Here is a 26,583-nt window from a genome sequence, read left to right on the forward strand (position 1 = left end):
CTCTTCCTCTCTCTCCTTCTCTCCTCTCCTCTCTCCTCTCTCTCTCCTCTCTCTCTCCTCTCTCCTCTCTCCTCTCTCCTCTCCTCTCTCCTCTCTCTCTCCTCTCTCTCTCCTCTCTCTCTCCTCTCTCTCTCCTCTCTCTCCTCTCTCTCCTGTCTCCATCTTTCAGGTGGCTGGTGAAGGTGTGATATCCAGTGCTATTCATCGAGGAGCCGAGATCTGATTGATCCGTTTGGGTTGTGGCCGGCGGGCTGGCTCCTCCCCCTCCCGGCAGCAGCGTGCGCTCCCAGCCACCCGCCCTGCGCCCTCCAGCCCGCGCCCCTGCCACACCCACCAGGTCCTCTAACGCCATGTGCCTCTCTCACACCATGGAAGGAGCATCAGGGAAGAACGGAGCGAGCCAGGCAGGGTTAGGACTGGGGCAGGGCCAGGCAGGGTTAGGACTGGGGGCACTGGGCCAGGGCCAGGCAGGGTTAGGGCTGGGGGGCCAGGGCCAGGCAGGGTTAGGGCTGGGGGGCCAGGGAGGGCTAGGGCTGGGGGGCCAGGGAGGGCTAGGGCTGGGGGGCCAGGGAGGGTTAGGGCTGGGGGGCCAGGGAGGGTTAGGCCTGGGGGGCCAGGGCCAGGCAGGGTTAGGGCTAGGGGGCCAGGCAGGGTTAGGGCTGGGGTTTGGGACAGGCCTGGGCGGCAGGCGGTGTGGAGGGGTGCCACTAGAACCCTTCGTACACCAGGTGGGAGGACACACCAGTATGATGCGTTATGATGACCACACAGTGTGTAAACCACTCATCACCCGGGAGCAGCGCTTCTACGAGTCCCTGCCGCCTGAGATGAAGGAGTTTACACCAGAGTACAAAGGTAAGAGTTGAACCCTGACCTCTAATCTGTGACCCTAACCTTAACATTTTAATGAGTCCCTTCCTGAGATGAAGGAATTTAAACCAAAGGACAAAGGTGAGAGGAGTGTCAACCAGGCCTGGGCTATACCATAATGATTCTGTACTTGTACAATCGCCTGATATACAATCTTATCGCCCGTAGCAGCCAACTAAAACTGTATTTAAAACAATCACAAAAAAACAAAAAAACATATTGACCGTGAGCTTGATTCCGGGAGGAATTATGACAAATATATTTTGAAGCCAAATTTTTTGTTGTTGTTGGAGCTGTGACAGGAAAGCGTGTGTCTGTGTGTGCCGACGCGTTGCAGAATAGAGAAAGTGACCGTGAAGGAGTCTCGCTGGCTGTGCGTCGTGTGACGGGGTTGTAAAAATCATCAAGGGGTCCGGCTGTTGACCACACAACTGTGCTGTTCACAGAACAGGATCCTTATTCAATAATAAACGTTTTCACCTCATCTTCCTGTTTCATTAGGGTCTAGGCTTCTATGTGTTGTAGGCAGGCTGCACAATAATATTCTAATATACCAACCTACCCTTCATTTCTTTCATAAAAGTTGTTCTTTTTGAATTATCGTTCGATTTTTCCATCTTGAATTTGTTTTGCTCAATTTAACTTAGTTGTTGCCTGTAATATTTGTCATTTTAAAACAAAGCTGTGTGTCTATAGATGCTGATGTTAGAGCCTCATAACTTTAACTTGTCTTAATTATTTTATGACGTTTCAATTAGTAGGATTTGGCTTTTGGCTGTTTGGTTCACAACGGCAAGGAGGAGGGATGCGTTCATTCTATTTGACTAAGCTTTATTCAACTCTGTTCAAACTTACTCATTAGATGTTTCTATCTTGCTATTGTTTGTTCTCTCTCTCATCATTACCTTTAGGCCTGACATATTTGTAGGTTATTACAAAAAAAACTTGTAAAACTTTCTGAGATAAATAGCGCAGCGGGAGTAAGTCAGGATGCGTAAAACTGAAGTCATAGTCATCAAACGGGAAAAAATGAGAACATTAGGTTTTTAAAATAACTAGATGCCGGAGTTTTCGCTTTAAAAATAGGCTTCAGCTATATGGCCCATGCAGATCATTCTACAACATATTCAGCTATATGACCCATGCAGATCATTCAACATATCCAGCTATATGGCCCATGCAGATCATTCAACATATCCAGCTATATGGCCCATGCAGGTCATTCAACAACATATCCAGCTATATGGCCCATGCAGATCATTCAACAACATATTCAGCTATATGGCCCATGCAGATCATTCAACATATCCAGCTATATGACCCATGCAGATCATTCAACAACATATTCAGCTATATGGCCCATGCAGATCATTCAACATATCCAGCTATATGGCCCATGCAGGTCATTCAACAACATATCCAGCTATATGGCCCATGCAGATCATTCAACAATATATTCAGCTATATGGCCCATGCAGATCATTCAACATATCCAGCTATATGACCCATGCAGATCATTCAACAACATATTCAGCTATATGGCCCATGCAGATCATTCAACATATCCAGCTATATGGCCCATGCAGGTCATTCAACAACATATCCAGCTATATGGCCCATGCAGATCATTCAACAACATATTCAGCTATATGGCCCATGCAGATCATTCAACATATCCAGCTATATGGCCCATGCAGGTCATTCAACAACATATCCAGCTATATGGCCCATGCAGATCATTCAATAACACATCCAGCTATATGGCCCATGCAGATCATTCAACAACACATCCAGCTATATGGCCCATGCAGATCATTCAACAACATATTCAGATATATGGCCCATGCAGATCATTCAACAACATATTCAGCTATATGGCCCATGCAGATCATTCAACAACATATCCAGCTATATGGCCCATGCAGATCATTCAACAACATATCCAGCTATGTGGCCCATACAGATCATTCAACAACATATCCAGCTATATGGCCCATGCAGATCATTCAACAACATATTCAGCTATATGGCCCATGCATACATTCAACAACATATCCAGCTATATGGCCCATGCAGATCATTCAACAACATATCCAGCTATATGGCCCATGCAGGTCATTCAACAACATATCCAGCTATATGGCCCATGCAGATCATTCAACAACATATTCAGCTATATGGCCCATGCAGATCATTCAACAACATATTCAGCTATATGGCCCATGCAGATCATTCAACAACATAGTCAGCTATATGGCCCATGCAGATCATTCAACAACATATTCAGCTATATGGCCCATGCTGATCATTCAACAACATTTTCAGCTATATGGCCCATGCAGATCATTCAACATATCCAGCTATATGACCCATGCAGATCATTCAACAACATATTCAGCTATATGGCCCATGCAGATCATTCAACATATCCAGCTATATGGCCCATGCAGGTCATTCAACAACATATCCAGCTATATGGCCCATGCAGATCATTCAACAACATATTCAGCTATATGGCCCATGCAGATCATTCAACATATCCAGCTATACGGCCCATGCAGGTCATTCAACAACATATCCAGCTATATGGCCCATGCAGATCATTCAACAACACATCCAGCTATATGGCCCATGCAGATCATTCAACAACACATCCAGCTATATGGCCCATGCAGATCATTCAACAACATATTCAGATATATGGCCCATGCAGATCATTCAACAACATATTCAGCTATATGGCCCATGCAGATCATTCAACAACATATCCAGCTATATGGCCCATGCAGATCATTCAACAACATATCCAGCTATGTGGCCCATGCAGATCATTCAACAACATATCCAGCTATATGGCCCATGCAGATCATTCAACATATTCAGCTATATGGCCCATGCAGATCATTCAACAACATATCCAGCTATATGGCCCATGCAGATCATTCAACAACATATCCAGCTATATGGCCCATGCAGATCATTCAACATATTCAGCTATATGGCCCATGCAGATCATTCAACAACATATCCAGCTATATGGCCCATGCAGATCATTCAACAACATATTCAGCTATATGACCCATGCAGATCATTCAACAACATATTCAGCTATATGGCCCATGCAGAACGCGGCACTAGTCAGCGCCTGTTCCTGATCTTGCATGATATTAGTCTTTAATGGTTGAGGGCAACCTACAGTACCAGTCAAAAGGTTGGACACACCTAATCATTCAAGGGTTTTTCTTTATTTTTTACTATTTTCTACATTGTTGGATAATCATCAAAACTGTGAAATAACACATACGGAATCATATAGTAACCAGAAAAGTGTTAAACAAATCAAAATAGATTGTATATTTGAGATTCTTCAAATAGCCACCCTTTGCCTTGATGATAGCTTTGCACACTCTTGGCATTCTCTCAACCAGCTTCACCTGGAATGGTTTTCCAATGGTCTTGAAGAAGTTCCCATATATGCTGAGAACTTTTTGGCTGCTTTTCCGTCACTCTGTGGTCCAACTCATCCCAAACCATCTCAATTTGGATGAGGTCGGGGGATTGTGGAGGCCAGGTCATCTGATGCAGCACTCCATCACTCTCCTTCTTGGTCAAATAGCCCTTTCACAGTCTGGAGGTGTGTTGGGTCATTGTCCTGTAGAAAAACAAATGGTTTCACCACTAAACGCAAACCAGATGGGATGGCGTATCGCTGCATAATGCTGTGGTAGCCATGCTGGTTAAGTGTGCCTTGAATTCTAAATAAATCACTGACAGTGTCACCATCATCCCTCCATGCTTCATGGTGGGAACCGCACATGCAGAGATCATCCATTCACCTACTCTGCGTCTCACAAAGACATCAGACCAAAGGACAGATTTCCACCCGTCTAATGTCCATTGCTCATTGGCCAAGCAAGTCTCTTATTATTAATGAACTTATCCTCTGCAGCAGAGGTAACTCTGGGTCTTCCTTTCCTGTGGTGGTCCTCATGAGAGCCAGTTTCATCATAGCGCTTGATGGTTTTTGCGACTGCACTTGAAGAAACTTTCAAAGTTCTTGAAATGTTCCATATTGACTGACCTTCATGTCTTAAAGTAATGATGGACTGTCGTTTCTCTTTGCTTATTTGAGCTGTTTTTGCCATAATATGGACTTGGTCTTTTACCAAATAGGTCTATCTTCTGTATACCACCCCTACCTTGTCACAACACAACTGATTGGCTCAAACACATGAAGACATTTTTGTGGAAATAAATTCCACAAATTAACTTTGAACAAGGCACACCTGTTAATTGAAATGCATTCCAGGTGACTACCTCATGACGCTGGTTGAGAGAATGCCAAGAGTGTGCAAAGCTGTCATCAAGGCAAAGGGTGGCTACTTTGAAGAATCTAAAATACATTTTGATTTGTTGAACACTTTTTTGGGGGTTACTACATGATTCCATATGTGTTATTTGATAGTTTTTGATGTCTTCACTATTATTCTACAATGTATGAAAACAGTAAAAAAATAAAGAAAAATCCTGTAATGAGTAGGTTTGTCCAAACTTTTGACTGGTACTGTATAAACATTCGGAAAGTAGTCAGAGATCCTCTGTCCATTGTCTGTGTTCTTTTGCCCATCGTAATCTTTTCTGTCCAGTCTGAGATATGGCTTTTTCTTTGCAACTCTGCCTAGAAGGCCAGTATCCCGGAGTCGCTTCTTCACTGTTGACGTTGAGACTGGTGTTTTGCGGGTACTATTTAATGAAGCTAACAGTTGAGGACTTGTGAGACATCCGTTTCTCAAACTAGACACTAATGTACTTGTCCTCTTGCTCATTTGTGCACCGGGGCCTCCCACTCCTCTTTCTATTCTGGTTAGAGACAGTTTCCTCTGTTCTGTGAAGAGAGTAGGACACAGCGTTGTACGAGATCTTCAGTTTCTTGGCAATTTCTTGCATGGAATAGCCTTCATTTCTCAGAACAAGAATAGACTGACGAGTTTCAGAAGGAAGTTCTTTGTTTCTGGCCATTTGAGCCTGTAATCGAACCCACAAATGCTGATGCTCCAGATACTCAACTAGTCTAAAGAAGGCCAGTTTTATTGCTTCTTTAATCAGAACAACAGTTTTCAGCTGTGCTAACATAATTGCAAAAGGGTTTTCTAATGATCAATTAGCCTTTTAAAATTATAAATTTGGATTAGCTAACACAACGTGCCATTGGAACACAGGAGTGATGGTTGCTGATAATGGGCCTCTGTACGCCTATGTAGATATTCTATCAAGAATCTGCCGTTTCCAGCTACAATAGTCATTTACAACATTAACAATGTCTACACTGTATTTCTGATCAATTTCATGTGATTTTAATGGACAAAAAAATTGCTTTTCTTTCAAAAACAAGGACATTTCTAATTGACCCCAAGCTTTTGAACGTTAGTGTATACACATTAAAATACATGGGAAGCACAAATAAAACATCACAGATCACCCAGAAAAACAGTTACATTCCTCCAAGTAAGTCCTGAATCAATACTTTTATATTATATAAATATGTATTTATATATTATTTTGCCTAGAACATCAAGATGAAATGTATTTAGGATTTTGTTCCAGCCATATATGGTGCATTAAAACTAAAAGCAGATTTGCCTAGCTCGGTGGAGACCCCCAGGACCCTCAAGCGTTAACCAATTCTGTGAACGTGTTAGGCAGTGTGTCTGTGGATTAGACAGACAGAGCCAATCCATTAACATGGAGAGAGCAGGGAGAGAGAGAGAGAGGGGAAGAAGTGTTTAAAACAGAACCACTCCATTGTTTCACTGTCTTAGCCTGGTGCCAGATTCGTTTGTGCTGTCTCGTTGTCAGATCCAATGACTAGGAGTCGGCAAGATGATACAAACAGATATGAAACCAGGCTACAGTGTCCTCTGCTCTGCTCTTTATCATAGATTAAGAGGAGGAGACAGGAAGTGTTTAAAACACCAAACGAGAGCAGCACCCTGCCAGCCAGCCACCTGTGTTTGGGATGGCATCGTTTGGTGTAATCAGTCATGTCGAGTAAGACCGCTTATAAATAGACCAGGGTTGCTGTTGGAGGAGGCCTGTAACATCTCCTACACTTTAATTAGCCAATGGACTGTTCTCTCTGTTTCCCTGACAGATTACATCATGTCATACCCTAAACTACACCGAGTGGACAAAACATTAGGAACACCTGCTCTTTCTATGACATAGATTGACCAGGTGAAAGCTATGATCCCTTATTGATGTCTCTTGTTAAATCCACTTCAAATCAGTGTAGATGAAGGGGAGGAGACAGGTTAAAGAAGGATTTTTAATTATTGAGGCAATTCAGACAAGGATAGTGTAATTGTGCCATTCAGAGGGTGAATGGACAAGACAAAATATTTAAGTGCCTTTGAATGGGATATGGTAGTAGGTGCCAGGCGCACCGGTTTTGTGTCAAGAACTGAGAGAGATAAAACGCTGCTGGGTTTTTCACGCTTAACAGTTTCCTGTGTGTATCAAGAATGGTCCATCACCTACCAAAGGACATCCAGAAAACTTGACAAAACTTTGGGAAGCATTGGAGTGATCATGGGCCAGCATCCCTGTGGAACGCTTTTTACGCAGTGTAGAGTCCATGTCCTGACGAATTGGGCAACTCAATATTAGCAAGCTGTTGTTAATGTCTGGTTTTCTCCGTGTATATACAGAGGAGTGGTGACATGTCATTATACACTAGGGTGTTTTTATTACCCAATATTTTTTTATATTATTTATTTAACCTTTATTTAACTTAGCAAGTCAGTTAAGAACAAATTCTTGTTTTCAATGACGGCCTAGGATTAGTGGGTTAACTGCCTTGTTCAGGGGCAGAACGACAGATTTTTACCTTGTCAACTCAGGGATTCAATCCAGCAACCTTCCGGTTACTGGCCCAACGCTCTGACCACTAGTCTACCTGCCGCCTCTACACTCGAACCACTAGTCTACCTGCCACCCCCCCTACACTCTAACCACTAGACTACCTGCCTCCCCCTCTAACCACTAGACTACCTGCCGCCTCTACACTCTAACCACTAGGCTACCTGCCTCCTCTACACTCTAACCACCAGACTACCTGCCGCCTCCACACTCTAACCACCAGGCTACCTGCCTCCTCTACACTCTAACCACAAGGCTACCTGCCGCCTCTACACTCTAACCACAAGGCTACCTGCCGCCTCTACACTCTAACCACTAGACTACCTGCCGCCTCTACACTCTAACCACTAGGCTACCTGCCTCCTCTACACTCTAACCACCAGACTACCTGCCGCCTCTACACTCTAACCACTAGACTACCTGCCTCCTCTACACTCTAACCACTAGACTACCTGCCGTCTCTACACTCTAACCACAAGGCTACCTGCTGCCTCTACACTCTAACCACTAGACTACCTGCCGCCTCTACACTCTAACCACTAGGCTACCTGCCTCCTCTACACTCTAACCACTAGGCTACCTGCCTCCCCTCCACTCTAACCACAAGGCTACCTGCCGCCTCTACACTCTAACCACTAGACTACCTGCCGCCTCTACACTCTAACCACTAGGCTACCTGCCTCCTCTACACTCTAACCACTAGGCTACCTGCCTCCCCTCCACTCTAACCACTAGGGTACCTGCCGCCTCTACACTCTAACCACTAGACTACCTGCCGTCTCTACACTCTAACCACTAGGCTACCTGCCGCCTCTACACTCTAACCACTAGACTACCTGCCTCCTCTACACTCTAACCACTAGACTACCTGCCGCCTCTACACTCTAACCACTAGGCTACCTGCCTCCTCTACACTCTAACCACTAGGCTACCTGCCGCCTCTACACTCTAACCACTAGACTACCTGCCGCCTCTACACTCTAACCACTAGACTACCTGCCGCCTCTACACTCTAACCACTAGACTACCTGCCTCCTCTACACTCTAACCACCAGACTACCTGCCGCCTCTACACTCTAACCACTAGACTACCTGCCTCCTCTACACTCTAACCACTAGACTACCTGCCGCCTCTACACTCTAACCACTAGGCTACCTGCCTCCTCTACACTCTAACCACTAGGCTACCTGCCGCCTCTACACTCTAACCACTAGACTACCTGCCGCCCCAATAAATGACTGGTTGGTTATACTTATGGAGTGTGCGACTCTCTTTGTTTATATAGCTTACGGTTTATTCTCCATTACTCAAATCTATTTTTATTTGTCACAGTAAAATACAACAGGTATTACAGTGAAATGCTTACTTACAAGCCCTTAACCAACAAGCCCTTAACCAACAAGCCCTTAACCAACAAGCCCTTAACCAACAAGCCCTTAACCAACAAGCCCTTAACCAACAAGCCCTTAACCAACAAGCCCTTAACCAACAAGCCCTTAACCAACAAGCCCTTAACCAACAAGCCCTTAACCAACAAGCCCTTAACCAACAAGCCCTTAACCAACAAGCCCTTAACCAACAAGCCCTTAACCAACAAGCCCTTAACCAACAAGCCCTTAACCAACAAGCCCTTAACCAACAAGCCTTAACCAACCAAGCCCTTAACCAACAAGCCCTTAACCAACAAGCCCACAAAAGCCTTAACCAAAAGCCCTAACCAACAAGCCCTTAACCAACAAGCCCTTAACCAACAAGCCCTTAACCAACAAGCCCTTAACCAACAAGCCCTTAACCAACAAGCCCTTAACCAACAACCCTTAACCAACAAGCCCTTAACCAACAAGCCCTTAACCAACAAGCCCTTAACCAACAAGCCCTTAACCAACAAGCCCTTAACCACAAGCCCTTAACCAACCAGCCCTTAACCAACAAGCCCTTAACCAACAAGCCCTTAACCAACAAGCCCTTAACCAACAAGCCCTTAACCAACAAGCCCTTAACCAACAAGCCCTTAACCAACAAGCCCTTAACCAACAAGCCCTTAACCAACAAGCCCTTAACCAACAAGCCCTTAACCAACAAGCCCTTAACCAACAAGCCCTTAATGCTTTAAGAAGTTAAGAAAGATATAAAAGTAAGTGTGAAGTTAATAAGTAGATAAGGCCAGAAAAATTGTATTCACTGTTTAGCGGATTTTCCCAGGTGAAATTGCTAGGATGAACCAGACTTGTGGTCTACAATTGTTTTCTGAGGTCTTGGCTGATTTCTTTAGATTTTCCCATGATGTCAAGCAAAGAGGCACTGAGTTTGAAGGTTGGCCTTGAAATACATCCACAGGTACACCTCCAATTGACTCAAATAATGTCAATTAGCCTATCAGAAGCTTCTAAAGCCATTACATCAATATCTGGAATTTTCCAAGCTGTTTAAAGGCCAGTCAACTTAGTGTATGTAAACTTCTGACCCACTGGAATTGTGATACAGTGAATTATAAGTTAAATAATCTGTCTGTAAACAATTGTTGGAAAAATGACTTGTGTCATGCACAAAGTAGATGTCCTAACCAACTTGCCAAAACTATAGTTTGTTAACAAGAGATTTGTGGAGTAGTTGAAAAACAAGTTTTAATGACTCCAACCTAAGTGTATGTAAACTTCCGACTTCGACTGTACATTAAAAGTATGTTTAATTAAATCTAAGCCTTAACTTACTACGGGCAGCCAGGTATATAGTACCAGTCAAAATGTTGGACACACCTACTCATTCAAGGGTTTTCTTCATTTTACTATTTTCTACATTGTAGAATAATAGTGAAGACATCAAAACTATGAAATAACACATATGGAATCATGTATTAACCCCCAAAAAATGTTAAACAAATCAAAATATATTTTACATTTGAGATTCTTCAAAGTAGCCACCCTTTGCCTTGTTGACAGCTTTGCACAATCTTGGCATTCTCTCAACCAGCCTCATGAGGTAGTCACCTGGAATGCATTTCAATTAACAGGTGTGCCTTGATAAAAGTTTATTTGTGGAATTTCTTTCCTTCTTAATGTGTTTGAACCGATCAGTTGTGTTGTGACACAGTAGGGTTGTTATACAGAAGATAGCCCTATTTGGTTAAAGACCAAGTCCATATTATGGCAAGAAAAACTCAAATAAGCAAAGAGAAACGACAGTCCATTGTTACCTTAAGACATGAAGGTCAGTCAATACGGAAAATTTCAAGAACTTTGAAAGTTTCTTCAAATGCAGTCGCAAAAACCATCAAACTGGCTCTCATGAGGACCGCCACAGGAAAGGAAGACCCAGAGTTACATCTGCTGCAGAGGATAACTTCATTAGAGTTACCAGCCTCAGAAATTTTAGCCCAAATAATTGCTTCACGGAGTTCAAGTAACAGACACATCTCAACATCAACTGTTCAGAGGAGACTGTGTGAATCAGGCCTTCATGGTCAAATTGCTGCAAAGAAACCACTACTTAAGGACACCAATAAGAAGAAGAGACTTGCTTGGGCCAAGAAACACGAGCAATGGACATTAGACTGGTGGACTGTCCTTTGGTCTGGAGTCCAAATTTGAGATTTTTTTGTTCCAACCGCCGTGTCTTTGTGAGATGCCAAGTAGGTGAATGGATGATCTCTGCATGTGTGGTTCTCACCATGAAGCATGGAGGAGGTGGTGTGATGGTGCTTTGCTGGTGACACTGTCAGTGATTTATTTAGAATTCAAGGCACACTTAACATCATGGCTACTACAGCATTCTGCAGCGATACGCCATCCCATCAGGTTTGCGCTTAGTGTTGGGACCATTTGTTTTTCTACTGGATAATGACCAAACACACCTCCAGGCTGTGAAAGGGCTATTTGACCAAGAAGGAGAGTGATGGAGAGCTGCATCAGATGACCTGGCCTCCACAATCCCCGACCTCATCCAAATTGAGATGGTTTGGGATGAGTTGGACTACAGAGTGAAGGAAAAGCAGCCAACAAGTGCTCAGCATATGTGGGAACTATTTCAAGACTGTTGGAAAATCATTCCATGTGAAGCTGGTTGAGAGAATGCCAAGAGCCTGCAAAGCTGTCATCAAGGAAAAGGGTGGCTACTTTGAAGAATCTAAAATATATTTTAATTTGTTTAACACTTTTTTTGGTTACTACATGATTCCAAATGTGTTATTTCATAGTTTTGATGTCTTCACTATTATTATACAATGTAGAATATAGTAAAATAAAGAAAAACCCTTGAATGAGTAGGTGTGTCTAAACTTTTGACTGGTACTGTATATGTGGAGTCCCCATACTCCACAAACGCCGAGACGTAGGTGACAATAGTCTATTCCAGTCTGTCTCTGTCTGCTTGTTGTCATTTTAGCACCGTCCCAATGTCAATGCTCTGATTGGATGCACTGAGTGCCTTCCATTTGGTATGGAGCTCCCGCCTATCTGTCTGCATGTTTACATAGGCGTGTTTGTGTGTCTGTCCGTGTGTGTTAGGCATACACACCAATGTATTTATTAACTCCCCTGGTCTATTCCAGTGCTAGCAGGGTAACAGTAACTCCCCTGGTCTATTCCAGTGCTAGCAGGGTAACTCCCCTGGTCTATTCCAGTGCTAGCAGGGTAACAGTAACTCCCCTGGTCTATTCCAGTGCTAGCAGGGTAACAGTAACTCCCCTGGTCTATTCCAGTGCTAGCAGGGTAACAGTAACTCCCCTGGTCTATTCCAGTGCTAGCAGGGTAACAGTAACTCCCCTGGTCTGTTCCAGTGCTAGCAGGGTAACAGTAACTCCCCTGGTCTGTTCCAGTGCTAGCAGGGTAACAGTAACTCCCCTGGTCTGTTCCAGTGCTAGCAGGGTAACTCCCCTGGTCTATTCCAGTGCTAGCAGGGTAACTCCCCTGGTCTATTCCAGTGCTAGCAGGGTAACAGTAACTCCCCTGGTCTGTTCCAGTGCTAGCAGGGTAACAGTAACTCCCCTGGTCTGTTCCAGTGCTAGCAGGGTAACAGTAACTCCCCTGGTCTATTCCAGTGCTAGCAGGGTAACAGTAACTCCCCTGGTCTATTCCAGTGCTAGCAGGGTAACAGTAACTCCCCTGGTCTATTCCAGTGCTAGCAGGGTAACAGTAACTCCCCTGGTCTGTTCCAGTGCTAGCAGGGTAACAGTAACTCCCCTGGTCTATTCCAGTGCTAGCAGGGTAACTCCCCTGGTCTATTCCAGTGCTAGCAGGGTAACAGTAACTCCCCTGGTCTATTCCAGTGCTAGCAGGGTAACTCCCCTGGTCTATTCCAGTGCTAGCAGGGTAACTCCCCTGGTCTATTCCAGTGCTAGCAGGGTAACTCCCCTGGTCTATTCCAGTGCTAGCAGGGTAACAGTAACTCCCCTGGTCTATTCCAGTGCTAGCAGGGTAACTCCCCTGGTCTATTCCAGTGCTAGCAGGGTAACTCCCCTGGTCTATTCCAGTGCTAGCAGGGTAACTCCCCTGGTCTATTCCAGTGCTAGCAGGGTAACTCCCCTGGTCTATTCCAGTGCTAGCAGGGTAACGGTAACAGAGGGCAGGTTTTTCCCTCCATTACAATCTCTCTACCTCTCCATAGCTGGCTCTGTTTCCCGCCTGGCCTGACTTTATAGGGTGCATCCAAAATGGCTCCCTGTTCCCTTTTGTAGTGCTCTGGTCAAAAGTAGTGTGCTACTTATGGAATAGGATGCCATTTGGGACTTAGATATAGTCTGTATATAAATAGGACTGCTGCTGCCGATAACCACACGCTCTGCATTGTTGATACATGACAACAAGAGGAATGACCAGGCGGCCAGGCAGGTGGACAGGCAGCCAGGTGGACAGGCAGCCAGGTGGCCAGGAGAATGAGATATTAATACACACAGGACAGGCAGGGGGGGACAGACGGACAGGTGGGGGGGTCAGACAGACAGGCAGGGGGGGACAGACAGACAGACAGGCAGGCACGCAGGCAGGCAGGGACAGACAGACAGACAGACAGACAGACAGACAGACAGCAGGCAGGCAGGCAGGCAGGCAGGCAGGCAGGCAGGCAGGCAGGCAGGCAGGCAGGCAGGCAGGGGGGGACAGACAGACAGACAGGCAGGCAGGCAGGGGGGGACAGACAGATAGGCAGGGGGGGACAGACAGACAGGCAGGGGGGACAGACAGACAGACAGGCAGGGGGGACAGACAGACAGGCAGGGGGGGACAGACAGACAGGCAGGGGGGGACAGACAGACAGGCAGGCAGGGGGGGACAGACAGACAGGCAGGCAGGGGGGGACAGACAGACAGACAGACAGGCAGGGGGGACAGACAGACAGACAGACAGACAGGCAGGGGGGACAGACAGACAGACAGACAGACAGGCAGGGGGGACAGACAGACAGGCAGGGGGGACAGACAGACCGACAGGCAGGCAGGGGGGGACAGACAGACAGACAGGCAGGGGGGGACAGACAGGAGGAATACAGGGACGTGACTGGGGCTTTTAGAACATCGATATTGTACGACCATGGCCGCGGTGTGAGTGAGGTCTATCTAGAGATTTCATGTCTGATCAAATAGTTAATCTATTAGAATATGTTTGGATGCAGTATTAGAATAAATCTTCTTACTATACAGGTTGAGAAGGAGACCATTTACTGGTCCGAACCCACAGGCTGGATGTGGTTTGACCCATAGAAACAGAATTACTGCTGAAACGGGCATTGCCCATCCAACCACTTAATAAAGCACATTTTGAATCCTGTCCTTCCTACCCTACTTCCTGTTGTACTTTCATGGCCGTCGGTTCACCCATTATGGCTTCATTGACTTGAAAGGAGAGGTCCGAGGTCACCTCTTCTTCCATCTGCGAAGATGGATAATATGGGAACCAGTCAATGTGTAATACTACTGAACAACTAGCCACAGGCTACACACACACACACACACACACACACACACACACACACACATACACACCACTCTGTTTCAGGACCTTAGTAGACTGCCTCACATTACATGATTATGTGCTCTCCTTACGCTCACACACACACACACACACACACACACACACACACACACACACACACACACACACACACACACAACTGGTCTGACATCAGCCCTTTCTCTGTTCATTAGCGGTGTTGTGGCCTGGCTGGTGATGACCTCACTGAGTGATCAGAGAGCTGTAAAAGCCTTAGCTGCTTCTACCCATCCATCCATCCATCCGTCAGTCTACCCATCCATCCATCCGTGTACCCATCCATCCATCCGTGTACCCATCTATCCATCCGTGTACCCATCTATCCATCCGTGTACCCATCCATCCATCCGTGTACCCATCCATCCATCCGTGTGTCTACCCATCCATCCATCCGTGTACCCATCCATCCATCCGTGTACCCATCCATCCATCCGTCTGTCTACCCATCCATCCATCCGTGTACCCATCCATCCATCCATCCGTGTACCCATCCATCCATCCATCTGTGTACCCATCCATCCATCCGTGTACCCATCCATCCATCCGTGTACCCATCCATCCATCCGTGTACCCATCCATCCATCCGTGTACCCACCCATCCGTCTATCAGTCTGTCAGGAGAGGATACGAGAGGCTAGGATCATTTAACCGCTGCTGCCCTACTTCTCTCTCTCAATTCAATTAATGTCAGTTTACTTCATTGGCATGACTTAACAATGTACATATTGTCAAAGTGTACGTTGGGAATGAAGTGATTTAATTTACAATATTAACATAATTTAAATAATTAATAATCAATAATCAAGATTGTCAATGGGACAATCGGTGACAACAATAATCAAGAGTCAAAATAACCCTACAATGGACAATAACAATGGCATGTGCAGGTTGGTTGGTCTGTCAGACACTGGCCCTCATTTTATAGCAGGCAGCAATGTAGTGCGCTGCCAACCCACAGCTCTCTGTGTCCTCCCCCAACAGGACGGGTAGCCTATCCTCATCAGAGAGGTCTTTGAAACCTTGAATAAGTGTTTCAAATTTGGGGAAACTACACTCTCATTGTTATTTATGTTTGACATGTCGTCAGGAAATGCAGCTCCGTCTCAGGTTCTGCTGTGGTGCAGTGGTTGCACATCCTTTCCTCTACAGGGAGCCAGGTTTTCCTGTATCTACCCTTCTAAATGGCAAGGCTGTGCTCACTGAGCCTGGACTTTGTCAAAGTTTTTCTAAGGTTTTGATCAGTAACCATGGTCAAATAGCTTGCCGTGGTGTTTTGTCGACTTAGGGCCGGATAGCACTGCATTTTGCTTTGTGCTTGTGTTTCCCAATAAGCAGTTGTCACGAGAACTTTCAATCCCAATGATGATAACTAACAATTATTTAAGCTTTGACCAATTCCCTGAGGTTTGTAAGACCCTGGGTTTAATAATAATTAGGCAATGACTCAGCTTCTGCAAAAGTTTTTTTTTTTTTCATTCACGAGAACGTTCTACCGTCCAAAATGCAAAGACATGTCATTTTATAACTCTCACCCCCACCAACTTCCACGCACACACACACACACAAACAGTAGGTGGGATGTATTTTTCCCCACAGTCCTCATTCCTCGTTTATCAGGCTGGCAGTTCCATCCTCCCGAGTTCCAACCAGGTCAAGTCATGAATAGTTTAATTGTACTCTGTATCTTCTTAGACACACACACACACACATTTCTCTCCCTTACTTGTCTCGACCAAACCTTATTGGACATAAGTTTACCACTCTAATTATTCATTATACATGTTACATAATCTAATAATTACGTTTCAGGGTGGAATTCTTTAGTCATTACCTTAAACATATAAATTCCCTTATCAGCAATGTAGTTTTGTTTTGACTGTGTTGTAATTTGTTTTATTCTGAATGATTGGATGTTCTGGTCCTGAGGCTTCAGTGTGTTAGTAGAACAGGTTTGTGAACTCAGCCCCAGGACCAGCTGGATGAGGGGACTCTTTTCTGTGCTCAGCTCTTGGCATTCCAGGGCTTGGTAAAGATATGAGACAGGGTCACTGTATTTTACATGTTTCCAAAACTGACTTGCTATTTTTTTATGTTTAATTATTAGGGGATATCGGCCTAATTCTGCCCTGCATTCATTGTTTGTTGTTTTCCTCTGGACATGTAGGTAGGATAATCTTACAGAACTCTGCATGCAGGGTTTCAATTGGGTGTTTGTCCCATTGGGTGAAATCTTGTTTTGCAAGTGGACCCCACACCTCGCTGCCATAAAGTGCAATTGGTTCAATGACATATTCAATTAGTTTTAGCAACATTTTAATAGGCATTTCATTTTTAATGGCGTAGAATGCCCTGCTTTCTCTCTCAGTTCATTCACTGCCTCATTAAGGTGTCCAGTTGAGCTTATTTTTAAACCTCAGTAATTGTAGTGTGTGCACTACTCTATATATTTTGTACCAATTGAGAACTTTGGTCTAATTCCCTGAGATCTGGATCTTCTCTGGAAAATTATTATTTTAGTATTTTTGGGGTTTACTGCCAGGGCCCAGGTCTGGCAGTTCTGCTCTAGCAGGTCCAGGCTCTGCTGTAGGCCAGGTGCTGAGGGTAACAGCAGGCATAGGTCATCTGAGAAGTTCAGGCGTTTAACCTCTGAATTGTGGAGACTAACACTAGGGGCTGAGGATTTGTCTAGAATAGTGGCCAATTCGTTGATGTAAATATTGAAGAGTGCAGGGCTCAGATTAGCAACCCTGGTGAAGGCCCCGCCCCTGGTTAAAGAATTCTGTTATTTTCTTCCCAATTTTGATGCTGTCAGTCCTGCTGCACAGTCCTGTGTGCCAAATAGAATCAAATGTTTTTAAAGCCAGCGTACATTTTGGTCTTATGGTGGGTAGACATGTTTATCTATCAGGGTGGAAATATGATCAGTCGTGCAGTGTTTTGTTCAATTTGTCGTGACTCAAGACATTGGCTTTATTCAGGAAGTTTATAACTCTTACATTTATAATAATATAGAAAACATTTCCCAAGTTACTGTTCAAACAATGCCTCTGATTGTAATTTGCATCTCTCTTTCTCCCTCTCTATCTCTCCCTACTTACCTCTCTCTACCCTCTCTCTATCTATCCCTCTACCTCTCTCTTCTACATTCTTTACCTCTCTCTCTCTCTGCTCCATCTACCTTCTCCTATACCTCTCTCTCTCTTTCTCCCTTATACTCTCGCCTTTCTCTATACCATCGACCTATCTCTTCCCTCTAACTTCTCCTCTCTCTCCCTCTCACACTCTCTCTCCATCTACTCCCTTCTACCATTTCCCTCTACCTCCTCTACTCTACCTCTACCTCTCTCTCTCTCTCCCTCTAACCCTCTCTCTCCTCTCTCTTCTCTCTCTCTCCCTCTACCGTCTGCTTCTACCTCTCCTCTCTTCTCCCTCTACCTCTCTCTATCTCTCCCTCTACCTCTCTCTCTACCTCTACCTCTCTCTCTCTCCCTCTACCTCTCTCTCTCTCTCCTCTACCTTTCTCTCTCTCTCCCTCTACCTCTCTCTACTCTCTCCCTCTCTCCTCCTCTCTCTCTCCCTCTACCTCTCTCTACCTCTCTCTCTCTCTACCTCTCTCTCTCTCTCCCTCTACCTCTCCTTCCCTCTCTCTCTCCCTCTACCTCTCCTCCCTCTCCTATATCTCTCCCTCTACCTCTCCTCCCTCTCCTATATCTCTCCCTCTACCTCTCTCTACCTCTCTCTACCTCTCTATCTATCTCTCTCCCTCTCTCCCTCTCTCTCTCTCTCTCTCTCTCTATCTCTCTCTCTCTCTCTCTCTCTCTCTCTCTCTCTCTCCTCTCTCTACCTCTCTCTCCCTCTACCCCCTCTCTCTCTCACCCTCTCTCTCACCCTCTACCTCTCTCACCCTCTACCTCTCTCTCTCTCTACCTCTCCCTCTCTCTCTCTCTCTCTCTCTACCTCTCTCTCTCCCTCTACCTCTACCTCTCTCTCTCTCTACCTCTCTCTCTCCCTCTACCTCTACCGCTCTCTATCTCTCTCTCCCTCTATCTCTCTCTACCTCTCTCTACCTCTCTCTACCTCTCTCTCTCTGCCTCTACCTCTACCTCTCTCTCTCCCTCTACCTCTCTCTACATCTCTCTACCTCTTTCAAACCCTGCTATCGTGACAGACGGACTGCTTGGCCAGATGAGATGATATCACCTCTACCTCCTATAACCAGGGATTTAAAGTGTGACCATTTGCTCCTAGATATTTTGCTGTGCGACCTGACATTTTATTATGGGAGCGATCAGGTGCGACCAGGACCAAAAAATCTCCCAGATAATAAATAGTGGTTTTACTGATAGGCTTCACTGTGCAGTTGTTTCAGAGTGACCTATAGAAAAAAGCCAGCTCAGATATGTTCAGTCCAAAGCTTACATGTAAAGAATATTAAAGAAAGCATCAGTGATTTTTTATTTTTTATTTCTTGCAACTTCCTGAAGACCTAATGACATGGGAAGGCCTGTCTATCCCTTTTTGCAGCCAGTTAGCGATGCCGAAACAGTCATTTCTAAAGGCTTTCCCATCAAACTTTCCAAATTAAATGATAACTGCAGTGTTGGCTTACCGGGCAGAATGATATGATATCATGATGATTTGTATCAATCTGGCGTGTTTGGGGTCACTTAGAAATGCCCTTGTTTTTGAAAGAAAAGCCCTTTTTTTTGTCCATTTAAAATAACATCAAATTGATCAGAAATACAGTGTAGACATTGTTAATGTTGTAAATGACTATTGTAGCTGGAAACAGATGATTTTTTAATGGAATATCTACATAGGCGATGTCGTGTCTTTACTATGGATTAAATGATATATGACATGCTATTTTATCAATTCTCTGTCATTAATATTCCCTGATTTAAACTAATCATGTAAATGTAATTAACTAGGAAGTCGGGGGCACCACGGAAGAATGTTTATAGTGCTGTTGTCTTCCGAATAAACTCTAAAAGACCTGGTCATCAATAGCAGTCAATTATTATTCGTCACCTTATTCAGTCTCATCTGAATATCGTAAAATTCTTGGTTATCTTCATGAACCCTGGCTAACAAGTTGAATCAGCAATACAACATTTGGTTTAATTATTTATTTACTAAATACCTAAATAATCACACACAATTACATATACACAGAATGGATCATACATTTATTACAAATTATGTCATAAAAGAAAACTTCCCAGATATGACAGCCGGTTACACAAAGAAAGGGGGTTGGGTTTTTGAATGAAAGAGCGGGAAGACTGAAGAACAAAAGGATTGGGTCTCTATCGGACCTTATGAAGCTCTGCTATCGTAATACAGAATCTTATGCAATCTAAATTTTACCGCCCATTCGGAAAAGGAAAATGCAAAAAAATATATTTATCTAAGCTGCGTTTTGATAGATTGGTCAAAGATGGAAGGCTTGGTTGCCCAGCAGAGATCTCCCTTGTTCTTTGAAGAATATTTCTGGGTGGATACGTTGTAGTCTGTCGTCATGTGATAGAACGGATATGTTGTAGTCTGTTGTTGTCGTGGTAGAACGGATAGGTTGTAGTCTGTTGTCGTGTGGTAGAACAGATACATTGTAGTCTGTTGTTGTCGTGGTAGAACGGATTGCATTGTAGTACCCTGTTGTTCTGAAGAGATTGTCTGTCCTTTCCTAGGCCACGCACGTTTACAGCTGCTGCTGATAACTCGACGTCTAGGATGTATCACTTCTTTAGTGAATAAGAGTTCAACGTTCATACCAAGTTGCCATACTCGTGCTATATTCTGGCTGGTGTAGTCGAAATTCATCCTTCCAGCGTGGCGATCGTCACCTCCACGTTGAAATTAGTATGGACACCAGTCCTCACGTCGTCGGGAACACAAGGTTGTCAATGGGCTTTTGTAGTGGGGGAGAGAAGGGCGTGTCTCATAGTTCTCAACCAATGTCACTTGGCGTGGCCACTGAGCGAGCATTGTTTACTTATGAAAACAATTCTCTCATTTTGAAGCTAAAATTACATTTAATCTTTTCACAAATAATTTCACATTTAAATTGCACAACAATTCCATGTGAATCTGAATGTGTAGACTTTACAAGATACAATTTATGTCGTCCTATCATCAGATATAATATCCTAGACACCAACTGATCTGACATCATGTTCTTTAAGTACCAACAGACACTTTCAACTGGTTGGATCACAGAAAGACCTCCTACAACAGGACAATGACCCAAAGCACAGCTCCAAACTATGCAATAACTATTTAGGGAAGAAGCAGTCAGCTGGTATTCTGTCTATAATGGAGTGCCCAGCACAGTCACCAGATCTCAACCCTATTGAGCTGTTGTGGGAGCAGCTTGACCGTATGGTACGTAAGAAGTGCCCATCAAGCCAATCCAACTTGTGGGAGGTGCTTCAGGAAGCATGGGGTGAAATCTCTTCAGATTACCTCAACAAATTGACAACTAGAATGCCAAAACGTCTGCAAGGCCGTAATTGCTGCAAATGGAGGATTCTTTGACAGAAAGCAAAGTTTGAAGGACACAATTATTATTTCAAATATAAATCATTATTTAAAACCTTGTTAACGTCTTGACTATATTTCCTATTGATTTTGCATCTCATTTCATGTCTGTTTTCATGGAAAACAAGGACATTTCTAATTAACCACAAACTTTTGAACGATAGTGTATATTTTCTTCCCCAGACCTCAAAAGTTGTCTGATGTGGGGGGTTTTTTTCTGTATGGACCTCGCCTTGGTGCACGGGGGCATTGTCATGCTGAAACAGGAAACGGCCTTCCCCAAACTGTTGCCACAAGGTTGGAAGCACAGAATTGTATGGGATTTATGCTGTAGCATTAAGATGTTGCAACCGAGTGTTGCAACCGAGGACAGACATTTGTTACGCCCTTCAGCACTCTGCGGTCCCGTTCTGTGAGCTTGTGTGGCCTACCACTTCGTGGCTGAGCCGTTGTTGCTCCTAGACGTTTCCACTTCACAATAACAGCACTTGCAGTTGACCAGGGCAGCTCTAGCAGGGCAGAAATTGTCTAACTGACTTGTTGAAAAGGTGGCATCCTATGAAGGTGGTACGTTGAAAGTCACTGAGCTCTTCAGTAATCTACTGCCAAAGTTTGTCTATGGAGATTGCATGTCTGTGTGCTCAATTTTATTCACCTGTCAGCAACGGGTGTGACTGAAATACCCGAATCAACTAATTTGAAGGGGTGTCCACATACTTTTGTATATATAGTTTATCTCAAAGCTGTAGTGGGGGGGGAAAAAATTAATCGTCTTCCTGAGTTTTTTTTTTTTTTTTTTTTCCTCTAGCGGAAGGTGTCTGACAGTACATTGTCACCTTGCACTGTGATGTCATTTATGGTATCCAATTGCTTTGAATTTGAATTAGTACATGGTAGACCCAGTGACATAGAATGGCTGGTACAATTGTGCTTTGTCTTTCTCTGATACCAACCCCCTCATACAACACTGAAACAAACACACACACACACCTTTTGAAATTACTCTGTTCCTCTTTCTCCCTCTCTCAGGGATGTGCTCTTCTTCCTGATTTAATCAGGAATTCTTGCCTTTTTCTGACATTTATCCTCCATTCATTTCTGAAACGGACCTTATCCCCTTGTCAAAATCCTGTTATTGTTGTGCTGATCATACCCCTGCTCTTTGCTCCTCTAGGCATGGTGTTGGTATGTTTCGAGGGAGACATAGACGGCTACATCAACCTGGTGGCGTACCCGTACGTGGAGAGTGAGGGCCTGGACCACGAGGACCTACCGGAGAGGGACCAACCCCGGAGGAAACACTCCCGACGGAGCCTCCACCGCTCCACCTCCGAGATTAAGGAGGAGAGGCTACCACACGAGAGTGACAGCACTGAAAAGTGAGTAGAGCAGTGGCGATAGGGAATGGTGTGTGTGTGTGGTGTGTCTACCAGAGAGATAAAAGACGACCGCCCCGCACACCAGAGAAACAGTACTGAGAAATGAGTGAGAAGCCAGGGGATGGGTGGGTGGGTATGCTATGTAATAATCAATAACTTATTAGCAAATCAAAGGCTTCGTAAACAACAGGTTTAGACTAACAATGAAGGGCTTCCCAAAAAAGATGAAGTAAGAAAGAGATGGCACAAGATAATACAAGATACAAGATAATACAAGATACAAGATAATACAAGATACAAGATAATACAAGATACAAGATATAAATACACTATGAGTAGCGATCACTTACTTACAATGCATTCAGATCCCTTCTCTTTTTCCACATCTTGTTACGTTACAGCCTTATTCTAAAATTGATTAAATTGTATTATTACCTCATCAATCTATACACAATACCCCATAATGACAAAGCAAAAAAACAGGTTTTTAGAAATGTTTGACAATGTATTAAAAATAACTACTTAAATATCATATTTAATTAAGTATTCAGACCCTTTACTCAGTACTTTGTTGAGGCACCTTTGGCAGCGATTACAGCCTCGAGTCTTCTTGGGTATGACGCTACAAGCTTGGCACACCTGTATTTGGGGAGTTTCTCCCATTCTTCTCTGTAGATCCTCTCAAGCTCTGTCAGATTGGACGGGGAACGTCACTGCACAGCTCTTTTCAGGTCGGGTTCAAGTCCGGGCTCTGGCTGGGCTACTCATGGACATTGAGAGACATGTCATGAAGCCATTCCAGCGTTTGTCTTGGCTGTGTGCTTAGGGGTCGTTGTCCTGTTGGAAGGTGAACCTTCACCCCAGTCTGAGGTCCTGAGCGCTCTGAAGCTGGATTTCATCAAGGATCCCTCTGTATTTTGCTCTTGTTCATCTTTCCCTTAATCCTGACTAGTCTCCCAGTCCCTGCCACTGAAAAACATCCCCACAGGATGATGCTGCCATCATCCCCACAGTTATGGTCAGATTTGACGAATGGAGAGAAAGGGAGGGCCTTGTATTCGTCTCGGATTGTGGAGTAAAGGGGATCTAGAGTTGTGTTGCCTCTAGTTGCACAGGAGACCTGCTGGTAGAAATGAAGGAAAATGGATTTCAATTTCCCTGCATACCAGCCACGAGAAGCGCTGCCTCTGGGTGTTTGCTTATGTCTCTATACAGTTGGTTGAGTGTGGTCTTAGTGCCAGCATCGGTTTGTGGTGGTAAATGGACAACTGCAAAAAATATATAAATGAAAACTTTCTTGGTAAATGGTAAGAGTACTTGAACAGACATCAAAACTCCATTTTGTTTTATCAGAGATCTTTTTTTTTTTTTTTTTATACTGTAAAACTATTTGGTGGAATGTGCTTCGTGGCTTGTCCTGATTTATTTATTTAAAACATGTTGTCTTGAGTGAGCACACCAGCTACCGTAAGACCTACAGAAATAAACACCCCAAAAAACAGTAGGACTGTGAGCATAAAAAAATGCCTCTGATGGGATACATTCCTTGCCAAATGACAACAGTTTTATTACAAATTCAAAATGTACTGGTTGATTTGAAGTAGGACAAATATGTTCCAACAACAAGCTGCAGTTTTGGAATAATTGCGTCCCTTCTATTTTCCGATTAGGCTTTTTCCACTTAGGCTATTTGAAATTGGTTAGCATAAACAATAACCCCCCTAAACATAGACAGGTTCCACACTGAAAATATAAAGCCAAAATAAACATTTGTTTGATAAAGACAGAGCTTATTTTCATCAGAATCATTACACCTAGGCCTACTCACCAAACAGATGCCCTGGATGTAATTCATCACCATGCAGTGTTTGTTCCATGTGGAATTGATAATCCATTTAGAATTAGTCTGTAGGCCTATATCAAAAATAAGACATATTTTGGTTTGTAACCCTGAAAAAATGGCAAACTAAGGCCCCGTTTGAAATCATCTCTGAGTATAACTGTTTCGGAATTGGGAGATGCGCATCACTTCAACTGGCAACGCTTTTAATGAGATATAAAATGGAGGTTAGTGATCATTACTGTTTTCAGTCATAGGAAATTATTATGTAGACATTATGTACCAAAAAAAGATCAGCATAAAAAAAAAAACAATGGTGTTTTTCTGCCATTTAAATCCTTGAGCGGGCCGCCTAAGAGTTTTATCGGCTAGTTGACCTGTGGCGCCATGGCTGTTTTTGTTTTGGTGCCCTCTGTTGGCTAGTTGACCTGTGGTGCCCTGTGTCGCCCTGGCTGTTTTTGTTTTGGTGCCCTCTGTTGGCTAGTTGCCCTGTGGTGCCCTGGCTGTGTTTGTTTTGGTGCCCTCCGTTGGCTAGTTGACCTGTGTCGCCCTGGCTGTTTTTGTTTTGGTGCCCTCCGTTGGCTAGTTGCCCTGTGGTGCCCTGGCTGTGTTTGTTTTGGTGCCCTCCGTTGGCTAGTTGCCCTGTGGTGCCCTGTGGTGCCCTGGCTGTGTTTGTTTTGGTGCCCTCTGTTGGCTAGTTGCCCTGTGGTGCCCTGGCTGTGTTTGTTTTGGTGCCCTCCGTTGGCTAGTTGACCTGTGGTGCCCTGGCTGGGTTTGTTTTGGTGCCCTCCGTTGGCTAGTTGCCCTGTGGTGCCCTGGCTGTGTTGGTTTTGGTGCCCTCTGTTGGCTAGTTGCCCTGTGGTGCCCTGGCTGTGTTTGTTTGGTGCCCTCTGTTGGCTAGTTGCCCTGTGGTGCCCTGGCTGTGTTTGTTTTGGTGCCCTCCGTTGGCTAGTTGCCCTGTGGTGCCCTGGCTGTGTTTGTTTTGGTGCCCTCTGTTGGCTAGTTGCCCTGTGGTGCCCTGGCTGTGTTTGTTTTTGGGTGCCCTCCGTTGGCTAGTTGCCCTGTGGTGCCCTGGCTGTGTTTGTTTTGGTGCCCTCCGTTGGCTAGTTGACCTGTGGTGCCCTGGCTGTGTTTGTTTGGTGCCCTCCGTTGGCTAGTTGCCCTGTGGTGCCCTGGCTGTGTTTGTTTTGGTGCCCTCCGTTGGCTAGTTGCCCTGTGGTGCCCTGGCTGTGTTTGTTTTGGTGCCCTCCGTGACTAGTTGCCCTGTGGTGCCCTGTGGTGCCCTGTGGTGCCCTGGCTGTTTTTGTTTTGGTGCCCTTGGTTAGTTAGTTGACCTTTAAAACAAGGGTTTCTGAGTAAACCCAGAAGGATTTAAAATGAAACTGTTTGTATTAGTTGACCTTCCGTTGTGTCCTTTGTGTTGTCCCAGAGAGGATTTACTCCGCCGAGAATCAGTCCACGTGACATAAGCAGGACCAAGTGGGGATTTTTTTGTATGGAGGTCTATGAGAAAGTGTTGAATTACATGAGGCTTATTTGATCGAACAGAAGTGTCGTAATGTTTTAGGCTGTTGCAAATGTACTGATATAAGTGGATGCACGTGGCATTCCGGCAACTTTGAGAAAACCGTCTTAGTTCTGCCTTTGTTCAAATCAAATGTATTTATATAGCCCTTCTTAGATCAGCTGATATCTCAAAGTGCTGTACAGAAACCCAGCCTAAACCCCAACAGCAAGTAATGCAGGTGTAGAAGCACAGTGGCTTAGGAAAAACTCCCTAGAAAGGCCAAAACCTAGGAAGAAACCTAGAGAGGAACCAGGCTATGAGGGGTGGCCAGTCCTCTTCTGGCTGTGCCAGATTATAACAGATTATACAGAACATGACCAATATGTTCAAATGTTCATAAATGACCAGCATGGTGAAATAATATAATCACAGTAGTTGTCGAGGGTGCAACAGGTCAGCACCTCAGGAGTAAATGTCAGTTGGCTTTTCATAGCCGATCATTGAGAGTATCTCTACCGCTCCTGCTGTCTCTAGAGAGTTGAAAACAG

General features: G+C 44.5%; 2 protein-coding genes across 2 annotated transcripts; both read left to right on the plus strand.

Moving 5' to 3' along the window:
* Positions 1 to 274: 274 nt before the first annotated feature.
* On the plus strand, positions 275 to 22,688 carry LOC115182345 (keratin, type II cytoskeletal 1-like; the record flags this gene model as incomplete). The annotated part of the gene is made up of 2 exons (XM_029743964.1): positions 275 to 855; positions 22,484 to 22,688. Coding segments are annotated over 2 exons (786 nt in total), but the record flags the coding sequence as incomplete, so codon positions are not given.
* On the plus strand, positions 2,625 to 4,025 carry LOC115182346 (uncharacterized). The gene is made up of 2 exons (XM_029743965.1): positions 2,625 to 2,984; positions 3,248 to 4,025. Exons 1-2 carry the CDS (start codon positions 2,669 to 2,671, stop codon positions 3,946 to 3,948), a joined length of 1,017 nt encoding a protein of 338 aa, XP_029599825.1. The 5' UTR covers positions 2,625 to 2,668; the 3' UTR covers positions 3,949 to 4,025.
* Positions 22,689 to 26,583: the final 3,895 nt, after the last annotated feature.

This window comes from Salmo trutta, unplaced genomic scaffold, assembly GCF_901001165.1.
Source record: "Salmo trutta unplaced genomic scaffold, fSalTru1.1, whole genome shotgun sequence".
In the NCBI taxonomy this organism is placed as follows: domain Eukaryota; kingdom Metazoa; phylum Chordata; class Actinopteri; order Salmoniformes; family Salmonidae; genus Salmo; species Salmo trutta.

Excerpts from the sequence above, each read along its gene's own strand:
- LOC115182346 (XM_029743965.1), top strand. The coding sequence starts at position 2,669 with ATGGCCCATGCAGATCATTCAACAACATATTCAGATATATGGCCCATG. Across the intron at positions 2,985-3,247 it reads CAGCTATATGGCCCATGCAG|ATCATTCAACAACATATTCA; the intron begins GTCATTCAACAA and ends TGACCCATGCAG.